We start from the raw sequence: 14,610 nt of genomic DNA, 5'->3' as shown, positions 1-14,610 counted from the left end.
AAGAAAATGCCCTACAGGCTTGCCTGCAGCCTGATCCTATGGATGTGTTTCCTCAACTGCGGTTCCCTCCTCTCAGATGACTCCGACTTGCATTGTGTTGACATAAACGTAGCTGGCACAATAATGAAGGATTGGTACCTGTTGTAACAATGCCTGACAGGACAAGCCTAGGAATATGGTGGAATCAGACTCCAGAAGAAAGGCAGCAAGAAACAATGCTCTCTCTTTGGGTCTACAGAGAAGAACACCACATGCCCCTCAGAACTGTCTAAGACTAGTAAGCGGTTTAACCCTCAAGTGGAACCTCTGCTAAGGTCTAATGGCCATCGAAGTGAATGAATGAACCAGGAACAGCCCCACACCATCTTTCCTCCAGAGTGGCTTTCTAGTATCAAATTCGAATTCTCATATATCCAACAGATCCATGCAATCTCTTGCAACCCTGTCCACACACTATCTACATAAAACTTGTATGTCAAGTCCTTCCTGACCCCGTCTCTTTCTCCATCACCCACAAATCTCCAGATCTATCACAGCAAACTTTACAAGTTCAAGAGGAGGTCACATGGACCCACCTTTCCATGGATGGTGCTGACACCACACTGTTATAAAGAGCATATGGGATGGGTCATTGGAAAATGCAACTTGTCACTTAGGTCAATGTATAAAAATCGACTACATTTTTACCATCACAAAAATAAGAAAATGAAATGTTAATAGCCAAGATACACAATAAGCCTAGAGGCTAGTCAATACATGAATGTAGAAAATGTGTATTTGCCCAACTGAGTTTTATTCAGTAATAAAAGAATGAAATTATGCCATTCTCAGGAAAACAGATAAAATTGGAGATTGTCATGTTGAATAAAACATCAGACTCAGAAAGTCATATACATAGTCTAGGATGGGAAGGAAGAACGGGGGGGGGAGGAAGGGAGGGAGGAAGGCAGACAGAAGGGGATTATTTGGGAGAAAGTGAGACCACTAAGAGAGGAGCTAGGTGGGAGGGAATTACAGGGGTGAAGATGAATAAAGTACAATGATACACATGTATGAAATGTCCTAAGAAATCCATTACTTTCTATGATAAAATCAATAAATGTTAAATTGATACTATAATAAATGTACAATGTACAATTGATACTATAGTAAATCAACAAATACCAAATGCTTAGTAATAGTACTAATTAAAGAGGTGGGAGCCACAAAAACCCAGAAAGCCACACTAGGCACTACTAGGCAGAAAGTAAAGTCCTAAGTAAAAGGACTTTTCATGTTTCAGTGTTGGAGGAATTCTGTATTTTATGGATGTGTATATCTATTAGGGTTGCTTAGTTGTGCTCAAATGTCTCTATGTGTGGATTTGAAGACAGTGTGTCTTCATTTTTTAAGACAATAATTTTATAATTATATCTATGTACAGTGTACATTTAACCCAGTTCAGTGGCATGTTCTTTAGCCTTTGCCTTTTCCAGCTTGGCAGTGCGAGCCACAGATGAGGCGGCAGATTTCATCATATCTGCTGTTGTAATTGGTCCTAATAGCTTCCACCAGCTCAGCCAGAGTGCCTGTGTCTTCCCAGTTAACCTGTGTGACTACAACAGTGGTGTGAGTCTTCCTGTGGGCCAGCAGCCCCAGCCTGGCCTCTGCCTTGATGATGCAGCGGGGGACCCCATCTTTCGACACAGGGCAGGTAGGAAAACCACGAGCTCAGTGGGGTCTACATCATGGGCAGTCACCACCAGCTGAGCCTTCTTGTTCTCTGCCAAGGTGGTGACTGTGTTGGCCCCTGCTGGAAGGACGGCTGCTCTCTTAGTTGGGACGTCCCCTTCCCCAGCAGCTTTCTTCTCAGCACGGGCCAGCAGCCTCTGCTTCTTCTCCTGCTTTGTCTCTGGCCTGTACTTGTGGGCAAGCTTAAGCAGCTGGGTAGCTGTTTGCTGGTCCAGCCTGGGAGAACTGGTTAATGTCAGGAGGTACTCTGAGCCGCTTAGAGAGGATGGCCCTTTGCTGCTGCAGCCTAATGTAGCCCGGCTATTTGACCAAACGCGTGACATCTCTTTTGGCCTGGATATCTTGCCCAACGCCAAATTGGCTTTTTCTCAAACAAAGGACTGACCACCTCTTTGGCTTCCTGTTTCTTCACAGGAGAGGGCTGGGACCACCTTCTTCCCCTTGGCCTTCTCTCCTTTGGGCATCTTGCTGGGTTAGAGAAGAGAGCGTGTGTCTTCATTTTTTCTATTAGTTTCTCTCAAAGATAGTAGAGCTAAGCATTGTTTGCTCTATTCTATATTTTAAACTTGTATTATTGGGCATAGAAAAATGAATTGTTACACTTCACTGTTAAAGAACTGGCCATTTTATTAAATGTCCTTTTACTTATATTCTACTTTGTCTGATATTGGAGCACTTAAGTAATTGGAGACTTTATACCAAGAATCCATGAAGAACCTCTGGAATACCAACAGGACATGTTACTGCCTGAAAGGGCCTGAAGACTAAATGAACACTCCCCAAAGTGTTCTACTCAGAGCCAGTAACCATGAAGGAAGAGTTCAACCTCACTGGTGTGATCATGGAAGTGCAAACTGAAGACATGAGACTTCTGTCTATGGCTAAAGACACAGAAGTGAAACAAAACCAGAACCGCAAAAACATTGCCCACCGTCAAGGACTGGTGAATGTGATTCTACACTTATGGTAGAAAAGTACAGAAGGCAATTTGAGCAGAACCTAAAACAAAACAAAGCAAAACAAACAAACAAACAAACAAAAAATAAGTAAGTCCCACTCCAAAAGACACACTGAATAATATCTATAAGGCTTATTCACAGCGGATATGAACAGAAAACAACCCAATACCCACTAATAGCTAGGAAAAAGCAATTCAGATATTGAAGTATAGCCATAAGAGAAGAAATTGCTGTCATACCATCAACTTCACAGTACTGACGAAATAAAGTCATGCACAAAGGATACCTTGTATGCAAAAAGTTAGAGAAAAAAAAACTGGGTGAAATTAGATATAGGATACAAGGTCTAATAATTGGGTGAAGATGTAAATGAGGCTTTTGAACTATATGATTAATTTCTATTTCCTGATATCAAGTGACTAGAGGTGTCCACATGAAAAAAAAATCACTGTGCTTAAATTTACAGACTTTTCTGTATCCATGCTGTAACATAGTGTTTACAAGGTTTTAGAATGACGTAACTATATGGGGAGGAGGATGAAGTAGAAGATAAACGGTGAGGACTATCTAAAGCCAAGTATGGCGCACACCTAGAATTCCAGCACTTTGGAGGCGGAGACAGGAAGACAGCTGCAAGTTTGAGGGCCACCATGGCTATGAAGTGGGACCAACCATGTCTCAAAATCAAAACTGATCAACCAACCAAATCAAACCAAACCAAACAAAAACAAAAAACCAAAAAACCTAATCATAGTGTTAAAAATAAATAAGAGTGAAAAATAGTCACCCTTGGGGGCTGAATTATCTGGATGGTGGTGATTATGTGTGTGTGTGTCTCTTTCACTTTTCTGCTACTAAAATTCTTTCCAAGGCAGCATATACATGACATATAGAGAAGGTCAAACATTTCAATGCTTCGTAAGTGAAAAATGAATGACACTAAGAGCAGCCTCTTACCATCAGTAGTGTCAAATCCGACACTAAGGTTCAGTCACTAGACACAGGTCCAGGTTTTACAAACTAAGCTTAAAGGTATGAAATTAGGTAAGAAGCTGGCATTGCTGTACTCACCCCGTAGTTGTGAGGTGGGCGTCAATCACTGGGAGAGACACATTTCCCTCCAGCAGGGTTAGCAGTGGCACTGTTTACACACTTTCTCACTAGATGGTAAGAACTTCGGCCTATGGGCTTCATCTGAACAGGGGTTCTAGGTTATCTCCATGCATGGCCCTTGGTTGGGAGTATCGGTCCGCAGAACCCCTGGGCCCAGGCTTTTTGGTTCTGTTGGTCTCCTTGTGGAGCTCCTGTCCCCTCCAGGTCTATCTCCTCCTTCTTCCATATGCTTCCCTGCACTCTGCCCAAAGTTTGGCTATGAGTCATCTGAGACAACCTTTTTTTTTAAATTTATTTTATTTTTATTTTTTATATTAGTTTATTTACTTTGTATCCCAGCTGGAGCCCCTTCCCTCATTCCTTCCCAGTCCCACCCTCTTTCCCTCATCTCCGCCTTCCCCCGCTCTAAGTCCACTGATAGGGGAGGTCCTCCTCCCCTTCCATCTGACCCTAGCTTATCAGGTCTCTGAGACAATCTTAATGGGCACAAATACTGTATTTTCTTCTCGTCTGTCAAGATTTTATACTTGCTTTTTTACTAGTTTCATTATGGAATACTTAAGTATTTTATTTGTATCTCTTCCATTTGGTATTTGCTGAGATTTGGAGGGGTCTGTAAATTTAATTGTTAAATTAAAATTGAGAAAATATGAAAAAAAAAAAGAACTTCAGGATACAGAGCAACATACACTTGACTTGCAGAAGGCTGCCCATTTAGTCCTTCCATTTACTTCCTGACTTACTGTTGAGGTAAAACCAGCATTTGCCAGCAGTTTGTGATAGTTATGCAGAGAATGATCAGCAGTGTCATCTGTGTTTTAAAACACTTGTCTATCTATAGTCAGCCCTAAGAAAACCATCACGCTACAGTACACTGGGATTCTCCTGGAAGACTGCTTCTCAGCCTCAAATGGTGAGGTACTTTGTTATTAGATTAAAACAAGAAAAGACAGGAATGGAGAGATGGCTCAGTGGTTAAGAGCACTGTCTGCTCTTCCAAAGGACCTGGGCTCAGTTCACAGCACCTCACAATCCCAAGGGGTCTGACATCTTCACACTAATGCATATAAAATTAAATTATAAACAAAACAGAAAAACCAAGATAGATATTTGGAGGCAGACAAGAGCATAAATACTTCTCCTGGCAGCCTTGGGGTAGCCTAGAAATCTGAAAATTTGCAGTTTCTTTATGCCTTAAAGCCTTTCCCGGGATACCATCTTTTAGGGTCTCCTGGCTAGTTGGTAGCATTTGCCAGATATAAACATTTGGTGAGGATTTTCTTAACTAACAAAGAAAGGCAAATTAAAAGGTGTATATCACAGAGTGTACATAGAGTGGAGTATGTCTTTAATCCCAGCACTGGGAAGGCAAAAAGATTTCTGTGAGTTCAAGGCCAGCCTGATTTACACAGTGAGTCCTAGGCCAGGTTTTGGAAAAAGACCATCTGGGTGCTAAAAGCAATTTTTGAATGTCAGCATTTAGGCACAAGAATTAAAAAAGGACAAGCAGAGGCAGTGTAGGTTATCCATTTTTTTTAATCGTAACAGAAAATAAGTATACAAGTTTGCTAAGGAGACATGGTAAAATTGAACGTGATGTACTTATGGAATCAATACATCAAGGTTATTTTGGTAGCCAGTGATTCTGAGTTCTGCATAAACAAGAATATCAAAGGCCCCTTTCGGAGCCCATTCGATAAAACTGATTTCACAACCACTAACTCATCATGTTCAGTCTCTGCTCCTTTATGCACACAACACATGTGGTCATTAATGGTGCTGGGGAGCCAGAGCCAATTTCTCAACACAGTAATCCAGATACAAAAGCAGCTGTACAGGAGTCAGAGACAGTTCCTAGGAAGTGTCATTCACCCATGTGCATGATAACGTTCGAGTTTTTAAAAGCTAGAACCACAGTCAAGGACACCAACAGCATTGCGTGCTCAGTGCATGACTTCATGTAGTGCCTCTACAGGCATGTGGTGTTCACCGTCACACAGCCACATTCCTGAACCTGTCCAATTCTCTTCACGAAAACCTAGAATTCCCCTAAGGCCTTGACTCGATACAGCAGGGCTATGTCTGAACGTCCCACTCACTGTTAAGACTGGGTGTAGCGCGCAGTGACCACAGGCTGTAAGCCCAACTGCATCCACACTGTTGTACCCAGATCCTTCAACAACCCAGTCTGAAAGACAGCAGGGAATATTCAATATTTAGCTAAAGAAAACCCAAATGGCTCTCCTGGAGTCAAATGCACCTCAAGGCGGGTATGAGGAATGAGAAGAAATGTAGCAGCTCAAGAAAGCTGCCACCGTGTGACGAATGCTATCCTGTGATGATGGTATGGATCTTAATACTACATTGTGATTGGTTTGGTTCCCACTACCATGGGTACAAAAATGAAACTCAAGACGACTTTGTTAGAACAGCGCAGTGAATGAGCCCAGTTTTAAATAGGGTTCTTCATTAAAGGAAAAGATAGAGCCATAAAAGTCAAATTAGCTGACTTCAAATGGTTTACATCCCAGGATGAATCAGGTTACAATGATTTAAGCCCAATTTAATTCAGGCAGGTTTTTTAACCACAAGAATAAGGACATTCTTAGTACATAATTAATAATTAAACCAACATATACACAATTAGCAATAATCCTATACAATATTAAATGTTTTAACATGTTTCAATTTCCTAGATCTAGTCAATTTGTTGCTGTTTTTTTTTTTAAAAAAAACAAGCATAACTTTATTTTACAATGCACTTTGCATTTACGAATGTATTCTGTTCATTATCTTGTTTCAAAGCGGGTGCGGTTCTTGAGATGTTCTTACGATCCGAACTCAACTGTATCTTCTGTGATCTTTTTGAACTCATAATTGCCTCTACCATCCATATGCAGGTAGTACTGTGGGAGAGAAGGAAAGTCAGTAACTAAGAACAGGTATGCTGGCCCCTGTAGGAGACTAACACAGACTTTTGCACTCTGCTTAGCCAGTGTACGGGCCTCCCACAAATGAGTATGTCTCCACAGCTCTGAACTGCAGTTCAGAGCCTGGGTGGCTCACCAGGAGAGCACTTGTCAGCTACCAATCTCCACTTTAAAGTCCTTTGTTCAGACTCAGCAGAGAAAAAAAAGGAGCTAACCATGTGCCTTCTGAAGGCACAGAACAAAAGCCCCTGTTTTAGTTAGTGAGCATTTACATATAGAGATTTGCTTTTGTCTGTTTATCTCCTGTATTGCTATTTGTTAGCTGCTCTTGGTGTTCCCCTCCTCCACATGATTGCTGTTCTGGCCTAACAAGCACAAGGCCTAGGGCCAGGACAGAGGGAAGGAAGAGAGGGAAGGGAGGAAGATAGGGAGAGAGGGAGGGAGGAAAGAAAGAAAAGGAATGAGGGAGGGAAAGAATAAGTAACGGGAAGGGAAGGAACTCTGTTCTCGACAGTGCCCCATCAACCTTAGGGACACTACCAGAATATACAGCACTTCTGTGCCATTGCCAACATCAGGACAGTATCTTTGTAAACTGCCAAGACTATCTAACAGATCCTCTTTTATTGTACTAAAAACACACCATCTTCCTTTTAGTCCTGATCGCTACTGAAAATGCTCCTAAAATTTTGCCATCTAATTTTTAACACTTTCTCTGTTTCTGTCAAAGCTGAATGATAACAACACAGCTTATTAATCCATAGCTACTACACAGCAGTCATACCGAATACCCGAGACCTCACTGCTCTCTAAGCTCACTAGCGCTAGACACTGTGTACACGCTAGCTTCCAAAACTGATGGCAGTAGTACTGATCAAAGTCCTACTATACACTGTAAAACTCAAAATCACTCTTTTCTTTAAGGTGTGTGCCTACAAGGCGACCTACACCATGAGATCTAAAATCAGTCACTGAAGTTCACAGGTTTAAATAAAATAAACATTCATCATTCCATACAAGGAAAGAAACACAAACCTCGTGGTGTTTCCACAGGGATTTTCTGTGTGACACTGTAAAGAGGGTGATGCCAACCTAATTCAAAGAAAAAGTTTACATTTATACCGGTAACAGCAAGCCATAAATTATACATACATTTTAAGTTGTTAGGATACCATGTTCAGTGTCTGCAGTAAAGAATTAATGTCAAATATATCCCCTAATTTGATTTGTTATGAAAAACAGTAAGAAAATAATGGCAAAAGGCTAACAGGAAAACTAGCACCAGCAACCTGCAGCCAATGCTTTCAAGTGCAGAGTCATAATTCCCTACTGTAGAGTCTCATTTTGGAATGTGGCTTGGAGTTCGGATTTGGGAGTAACTGTTTCATTGCTTCTAGAAAGTTCTAAGGCAGAATTCTTGATGGGTCTGCAGTAACTTGTACAAATACTGGACTTAAGTGAGACAAAAATTTTAAGTATGTTTTGCAAGTTTGGATCAGGTTTTGCTACTCAGTAAGCTTGCTATAAAATTATATTTACAAATGTTTCAGTCTTGATCCAGCTTTCAGAAGTTCTAACGCACTTCAGATTTTCAGAGAAACATCAACAGAAGCAACTGACGTTGTTCTGGATCAGTGATTCTCAACTGAGGGGCAGTATCTCTCTGGAGGACATTTTGGTAATGAGTGAAGAGTCCGTTTTTTTGGCGGGGGAGTTGGGGAGGAATGCTGAGAACAATACTGCCATCTACTGGATAGACACCAGAAGTGCTGCTAAACCGAGCGCAAGGCCTCCAGGAGAGTCTGTCACTGCCCAGGGGCTACCCAGCCAACACAGATGAGGGTGAGAAACTGCCTGCGGCAGGCCCTCAGCACACACCTTCCACGTCTGGGAGAATCAGCAAATTTTCACCATGATTTTTAAAGTTCAATTTATTTTTGAAAAAGGACTTACTTATTTTTAATTTATGTGTGTGAGTGTTTAGCCTGTATGTATGCAATTGTGCCACCTCACGGGACAGTGTCCTCAGAGGCCAGAACCGGGCACCAGATCCTCTGGAAGTGGAGTTCCAGGCAGTTGTGGGCCACCGTGTGGATGCTGGGAACCGAACCCAAGTGGCCTTGCAGCGCAGCAAGGGCTCTTACCCACCGGGTCACCTCTCCAGACCCTGATTTTATTTTCATTACGATAATAATTTGAAAAGATTAACCTATGTAAATTCCACATAATTTCTACTACGAAATTTTATGACTATTCTGCTGGCATAAAGTTGTATCACTTAAACTGTGTCAAAAGTTTGGCTGCCATGTGCAATTTAGTTAGGACCTGCCTAAGAAGATATGCACATTATCAACTTTGTTAAAAATGAATTTCAACTGCATCAAAACCTATTGAGACACCTTTTCTGTAACTGGATTAGACCTTGACTACAGTAAGCATACTGTCTATTAGAATTATGAAAGCCAAAATACAAAAAGAAAATTTAAATGTTAGGATCTGAATACCAGATGTTACCTTTCCAAAAATGAAATCTCATGCTCATGGTTTAGTTTTGGCAAAGAAGCAGCACTGTTAAATGCTAAACATTCTGAACTGAGCTTAAGTGTTGCTTTATTTCATTTGTGAATTTACACTGTTTTTGTAGTGAGAAAAAGTTTCTAGGGCTGGCAAAATGCCTTAGTGGGGAAAGATAGTTTCCACCAAGGCTGACAACCTACGTTTCATTCCTGGACTGACACGTGGAAAAGAACTGACTTCCATAGCTGTTCTCTGACCTACATGAGCACTGTGGTATACACACATACACTACATCAACAAATGGCTTTAAAGGTTCTAGACTTAAGGGTCCATTCCCTCATTCTCTGCTTCTTCATAATCAGTGCAATATTAAATTATCCTCAAAACCCCAAATAACTTTTCTTCCCTCAAACGAAATGTGTTTTACAGGTTTACACAATCTTCAATAGAGCTGACAGGGAAAAAGCCCAAATCAAAGACAGTCTGTATCGTCTTACCCGTGAAAACACTGCAAACACCTCTAATACCCATACAACTGAAAACCACATAAAAATCACTAAGGAGGATGCAAGAACAGAAGATAACCCATTAAAGAAATGCAATCAATAGTTCAAATCTTCCCACAGAGAAGACTGTTAATGTTCCTTTTATCACCACGTTAACCTTTCATATGCATATCATGTGAAATTATTTTTGTTAATATGCTGTTCTACTTGGAAAAGCTGGAGATGCCATATTTCTAATGTGTGTGCATGCACGTGTAATGTGATCGTGTGTACACGTGATCATGTGTGTGTCTACAAGAGTACAGATGGTTGCAGCACCTCCTCAAAACAAAAAACTCACCAGGACTACTGAACAAGTACTTAAATAATGGCAGCAGAGCCAGCCTACTATTTATCGACTAAAAGGAATTTGGTTAAATGCTGCTGACATAAACTAGGTAAGTTAAAAACTACCAAACAAAGGGCTGGAGACGGCTCAGTAGACGGGGCACTCGCTATGAGAGCCTAAGGACTGGGTTTGGCTCCCTGGCGCCCATGGGTGGGCATGGGTGGCCCACTGCAACCTGCCATTCAGGATGCAGAGACAGGGCAAACCAGCTGGCTGACGCGGCGTGTGATCAAGGAGATCCGAGTCAGCCTGCGTCCTCCACATGCACCCTAGGCATGCACAGCACCATACATGCAAACACACACAAGCACAGGTACAGATCACACAAACACACACACACCAAATAAGAATTGGAAAGAGAATTTAAGTTATCACATGGTTACTACTGACTTCTCTTAATTTAAAAAATGATATGCAGGTAAAGTTAATGAAACGAAAGAAAGATCAGAGGGCTTCTTTGTGGGGAAGGGGTTGATTTTGCGTATGTGTGTGTTAACTCTGAGTATAAGTAATGGAGTAAAAGGGAACATATTTAAACACGAGGCCACGACTAAGAAATTACTAAAGAAAAGTATACTTAGAATGCTCGGATAATACCTTGTATTCAGACCTTATCTATAAAGCTGCATTTGGAATACATCGATAATCCCTCGCTGTTCATATATATTGGTTACCAGTTTGAAGACAACACAAGGCGTTACCTTTTAGCAGCAATCTTGTTGCTTAGAATTTTGGAACAGGTCTGTGGCTGGACCTGGCACACGATTCCCCGGTGCAGCCCCCGCGTGACGACACTCACCTTCCGACAGTGGCTGTAAATGTAGTCTTCCACATCCACGCTGACCGCGCTTGTGCATTCGTCCAAAATGGCGAACTGGGGTTTGTGATAAAACAATCTTGCCATCTAAAGCATAAAAGGAAATAGTCTACATAAATACAAGCTGGCCTAAAAATAAAACTAACGAGAAAGATAAATTTATTTCAGTAAATGCTTTTGGGAGTTTTATAGAGATGAAATATAAAAATTATCCTAATAAAAAAGCATCGCCTCCAGAAACAGAACTATTATAAATAGCCAGGTGTGCACTCCTTTAACCCCAGCACTCAGAGAGGTAGAGGCAGGCAGATCGCTGTGAGTTTAAGACCAGCCTGGTCTACAAAGCAAGTCCAGGACAGCCAAGGCTACACAAAAGAGCCCGATCTTGAAAAACCAAAAAAAAAAAAAAAAAAAAAAGGAATATAAATAAAATGAATTGATTTTTACTGTCACCTTAAATAAAAGAAAAATAGTAAGAGAAATATTTATTGCTGAGAAAAAAATCAAAAACTAGTGTGAGTCTTAACTTTCACTAGAGAAACAATTTTTTGTTTTAACCAAACCTTAAATTTCATATTCCAGCTGCTACTGCTTCAGTAACAGCATCTGCTGTTGAGCAACATAGACACTCTTGTGCTCCTATCAGGTCGGTGCTATTGGCCTGGGGGTGCAGTGTCCTACAAATGAACTTGGGGTGCTAAGGCTTACATTTCTTTCATTAGCAAGAATGTGGAACATTTCCCCTCACTTATACTCCAAGTGTATTTTCTGGAAATGGGTCTGTCCCATTTGGACAGATCTTCTAAGAGACCTTCTTGTGGCAAAACCAACAGAAATGTTCCTACCTCTAATCAAGTTACCTTCTGGGAAACACTCCCTTCAGGCCACTCCTTCCTTGTGTAACTGAAACCACTGGGAGTCCTCCCCCTTTGCTGGGTTCTCCTTCCTCCCTTTCTAGTACTTTCCCACTTGGCTATTAAGTTGTGTATGTGGGGGTCCTCAGAACTCAATCCCAGATCCTCTTTCTTCTCTCAGAGCCAGGGCTGAATTTTCTGACCCTTCTCTTACCCGCCCTCTCACCCACCATCCTTTTCAGTCTCATGGAGTTTAAAGTTCATGCACTTTTCCTCATCCTGCCATGCCCTCATTCCAGAGAATACCCTGTCTCCTTTTCTTCATTCTCCATGTAACCAGGGAGCACCTACACACATGTAAGTAAAAGAACGCCACTTGACTTAAAGATCCTCGTTTTCCCTTTCTCATCTCTAAGGTCCTGTACAACCTTCCTCCTACCTAATCTGATTTCAGCATTCCAGACAGCACTGTCTCTTCCCAGTCAACTACTAATGTAGGATGTCCCAGGACTCAGAGACTGTGCATGTCACTCTGTCCTTTCTCTTCTTCTGTTTTTGCTGTGGCATTGTTTGTTTGGTAGAGGTTCTCACTCTGCCTCTGGTGGGCCAGAACTCACTATATATAGCACAGGCTGAACTAAACTCATGGAGTCCTCCTGCTTATGACTGCAGAACTCTTGGACCACACCTGTGCTATCACAACAAGCCTTTTCTTTCCTAAATCTCAAGGCCTGACTCTGCTCCAGACATTTTTCAAGTGTCTGCATAACGTCACTCTCTCAATCCAAGTGGGCCCTTTTTTATTGCAAGAGTCTGTATGTTGCAAACCTAAGTTTATCTTTCTTTGTGTGCTTGCCTAAACCGTAAGACTCACTAAAGTAGAAGCCATTATTAAACTACTACAATAAACCAACACTAGCACAGCTCTTCCATTCAAGTATATAGCAAGTGGATAACTGAAACAAACTGCTTTTCTGGGGTTTGCATCCACGTACATGAGGTGAGGAAGAGGAAGTAGCAGATACTATCACATAGATAGTTCACTGGCAGCATTTCACAAGTGCCTCTCTCTGCTCCATTCAATTATTCTCATCCTGTGTGCATGTGTCCACTGCCCTCCACGCTGTCAGACATTTGGCTCCACAAAGCCAGGAAGTTATAAACCAACATACTGCCTGAGCTTGATAAGCCACTTTTCACGGTTCTGTCTGCTTGGCAAGCCTCAAAGCACTAAAGTGCATTTTCCTTGGTGACTGGGATATTCACAGTGATGATTCCACAGAACTGTTTTAAAGATATAATATGTTACCCTTGTTATTTGCTTGGCATATTGACTATCATCTACTAAGCACACAAAATTAGCGGTCACTGACCTGAACAACTTATCTTTTTCAAACACAGTAAGTCCTCCTGTTGAGAGGTAAAGTAGTAAGGTAGAAAACTGAAGACTGGGGCTGGGAAGACAGCTCAGCGGGTACAGTGCCTGTTGTGTACACAAGAAGACCCGAGTGCAAATAAAATAAAAAAGCGGGGCATGGTGGCATCCACCTATAATCCAGAGGTGGGACACAGAGAAAAAGAATCCTGTGGGCTTCCTGGCCTGCCAGCCTAGCAACTGATGAATTCCAGATTCAACGCACAAACTGTCTCAAAAAGTAAACACACAAGACAGATGGTGTAGACCTCTGCAGTCACCGATGGCTGTAAGCTGCCATTGGGTACTAGGCATACTGGGTCCTGTGAAAGAGCAAACGGGGCTCCTGACTACCAAGCCATCCCTCTAGCCTATATTCTTGATTCCCAATTGTCGAAGGCCCAGCTCACTGCAACAGTACCATCCCTGGGCAGGCAGGCCTGTGCTGAACAAAGCTGAACGTGAACCTGGATGCATGGGAGAAAGAAGCATTCTTTATGGCTTCTGCTTCAAGCTCCTACCTCAAGCTCCTGCCTTGACTTCACTAGATGATAAACTGTAGCACATAAGCTAGAATAAACTCTTTGTTCTCCAAATTTGCTTTGGTCATGGAAGTTTTCGCACCAAAAGCAAACTGGGACAGAAAATGGCACCAGACAATAGGATCTTGATACAATGGACCTGACCATGTTGGGTTTTGGATGGATTTTGGAAGCATTTGGAACTTGGAGCTGGAAATGCTATTTGCTGCTCAGAGCTTAACGGGCTGTTGTGCGGGAGCTTGGAAAATAAATGAGGATAGGATGGGATACTGGAGGACTAATTGCTGGGCAAGAGGAAAAAACCTTTCTTCAGTAACTTTGTTGTAAAAATTTAAAGTGTTGCAATTCTTCTTTATACTAGGAAAGTTTTAAAACTCTAAGTAACTTTAGGAGTGGGCTAATGAGCAGAGAAACAAAGCTACAAGTAACGGTGAGGGAAAAACAAGGAAGAAAAGAACTGACGTTTCTAATACTTTCAGCTCTTCATGAAGAGCAGCATGAATGAGATGAAAGAGCTATCTACAGGGAAAAGCTCCTGAAAGATGTAGTAACCCATGATCCTCACAGGGCCAATGTATCCTAGGATACATTCTAGACAGTGTATCTTAGGAGGACACATTCTAGACATTCCCAGAAAGTATCCCCTTAGGATACTTTCATATATAATAGACTTTCAGCTTTCCCTTTCTCAGAACAGCAGTATTACTAACACATTTTTCAGAATTCCAAATCTATGTGAACTTAAACATTTCCTAGCATTTTTATCACAATTTAAACTAATACTATAATACTTGCTGAATAAAAGACAAAACCTTGTTTCTAGAGTAGTCAAATTCTGG

General features: G+C 41.6%; 1 protein-coding gene and 1 pseudogene across 3 annotated transcripts in view; both read right to left on the bottom strand.

The window, feature by feature from the left end:
• Positions 1-795: 795 nt before the first annotated feature.
• On the bottom strand, positions 796-3,555 carry LOC132657052 (large ribosomal subunit protein eL8-like; annotated as a pseudogene).
• Positions 3,556-5,321: 1,766 nt separating this feature from the next.
• The window catches only part of Abcd3 (ATP binding cassette subfamily D member 3), a 57,350-nt gene continuing 48,061 nt past the window's right edge, over positions 5,322-14,610 (bottom strand). For all 3 annotated transcript variants that reach the window (XM_021655494.2, XM_060392805.1, XM_060392806.1), the window contains 3 exons: positions 10,944-11,048; positions 7,769-7,825; positions 5,322-6,709 (listed from right to left, as the gene is read on the bottom strand). In XM_021655494.2, coding sequence (XP_021511169.1) covers positions 6,632-6,709; positions 7,769-7,825; positions 10,944-11,048 — 240 coding nt within the window. In that variant the 3' untranslated portion in view covers positions 5,322-6,631. The remainder of the gene's footprint in view (positions 6,710-7,768; positions 7,826-10,943; positions 11,049-14,610) is intronic.

This window comes from Meriones unguiculatus, chromosome 10 (assembly GCF_030254825.1).
Source record: "Meriones unguiculatus strain TT.TT164.6M chromosome 10, Bangor_MerUng_6.1, whole genome shotgun sequence".
Taxonomy (NCBI): domain Eukaryota; kingdom Metazoa; phylum Chordata; class Mammalia; order Rodentia; family Muridae; genus Meriones; species Meriones unguiculatus.
Note: the sequence above shows the minus strand (reverse complement) of the source record. Positions and strands in the feature narration are given on the sequence as shown.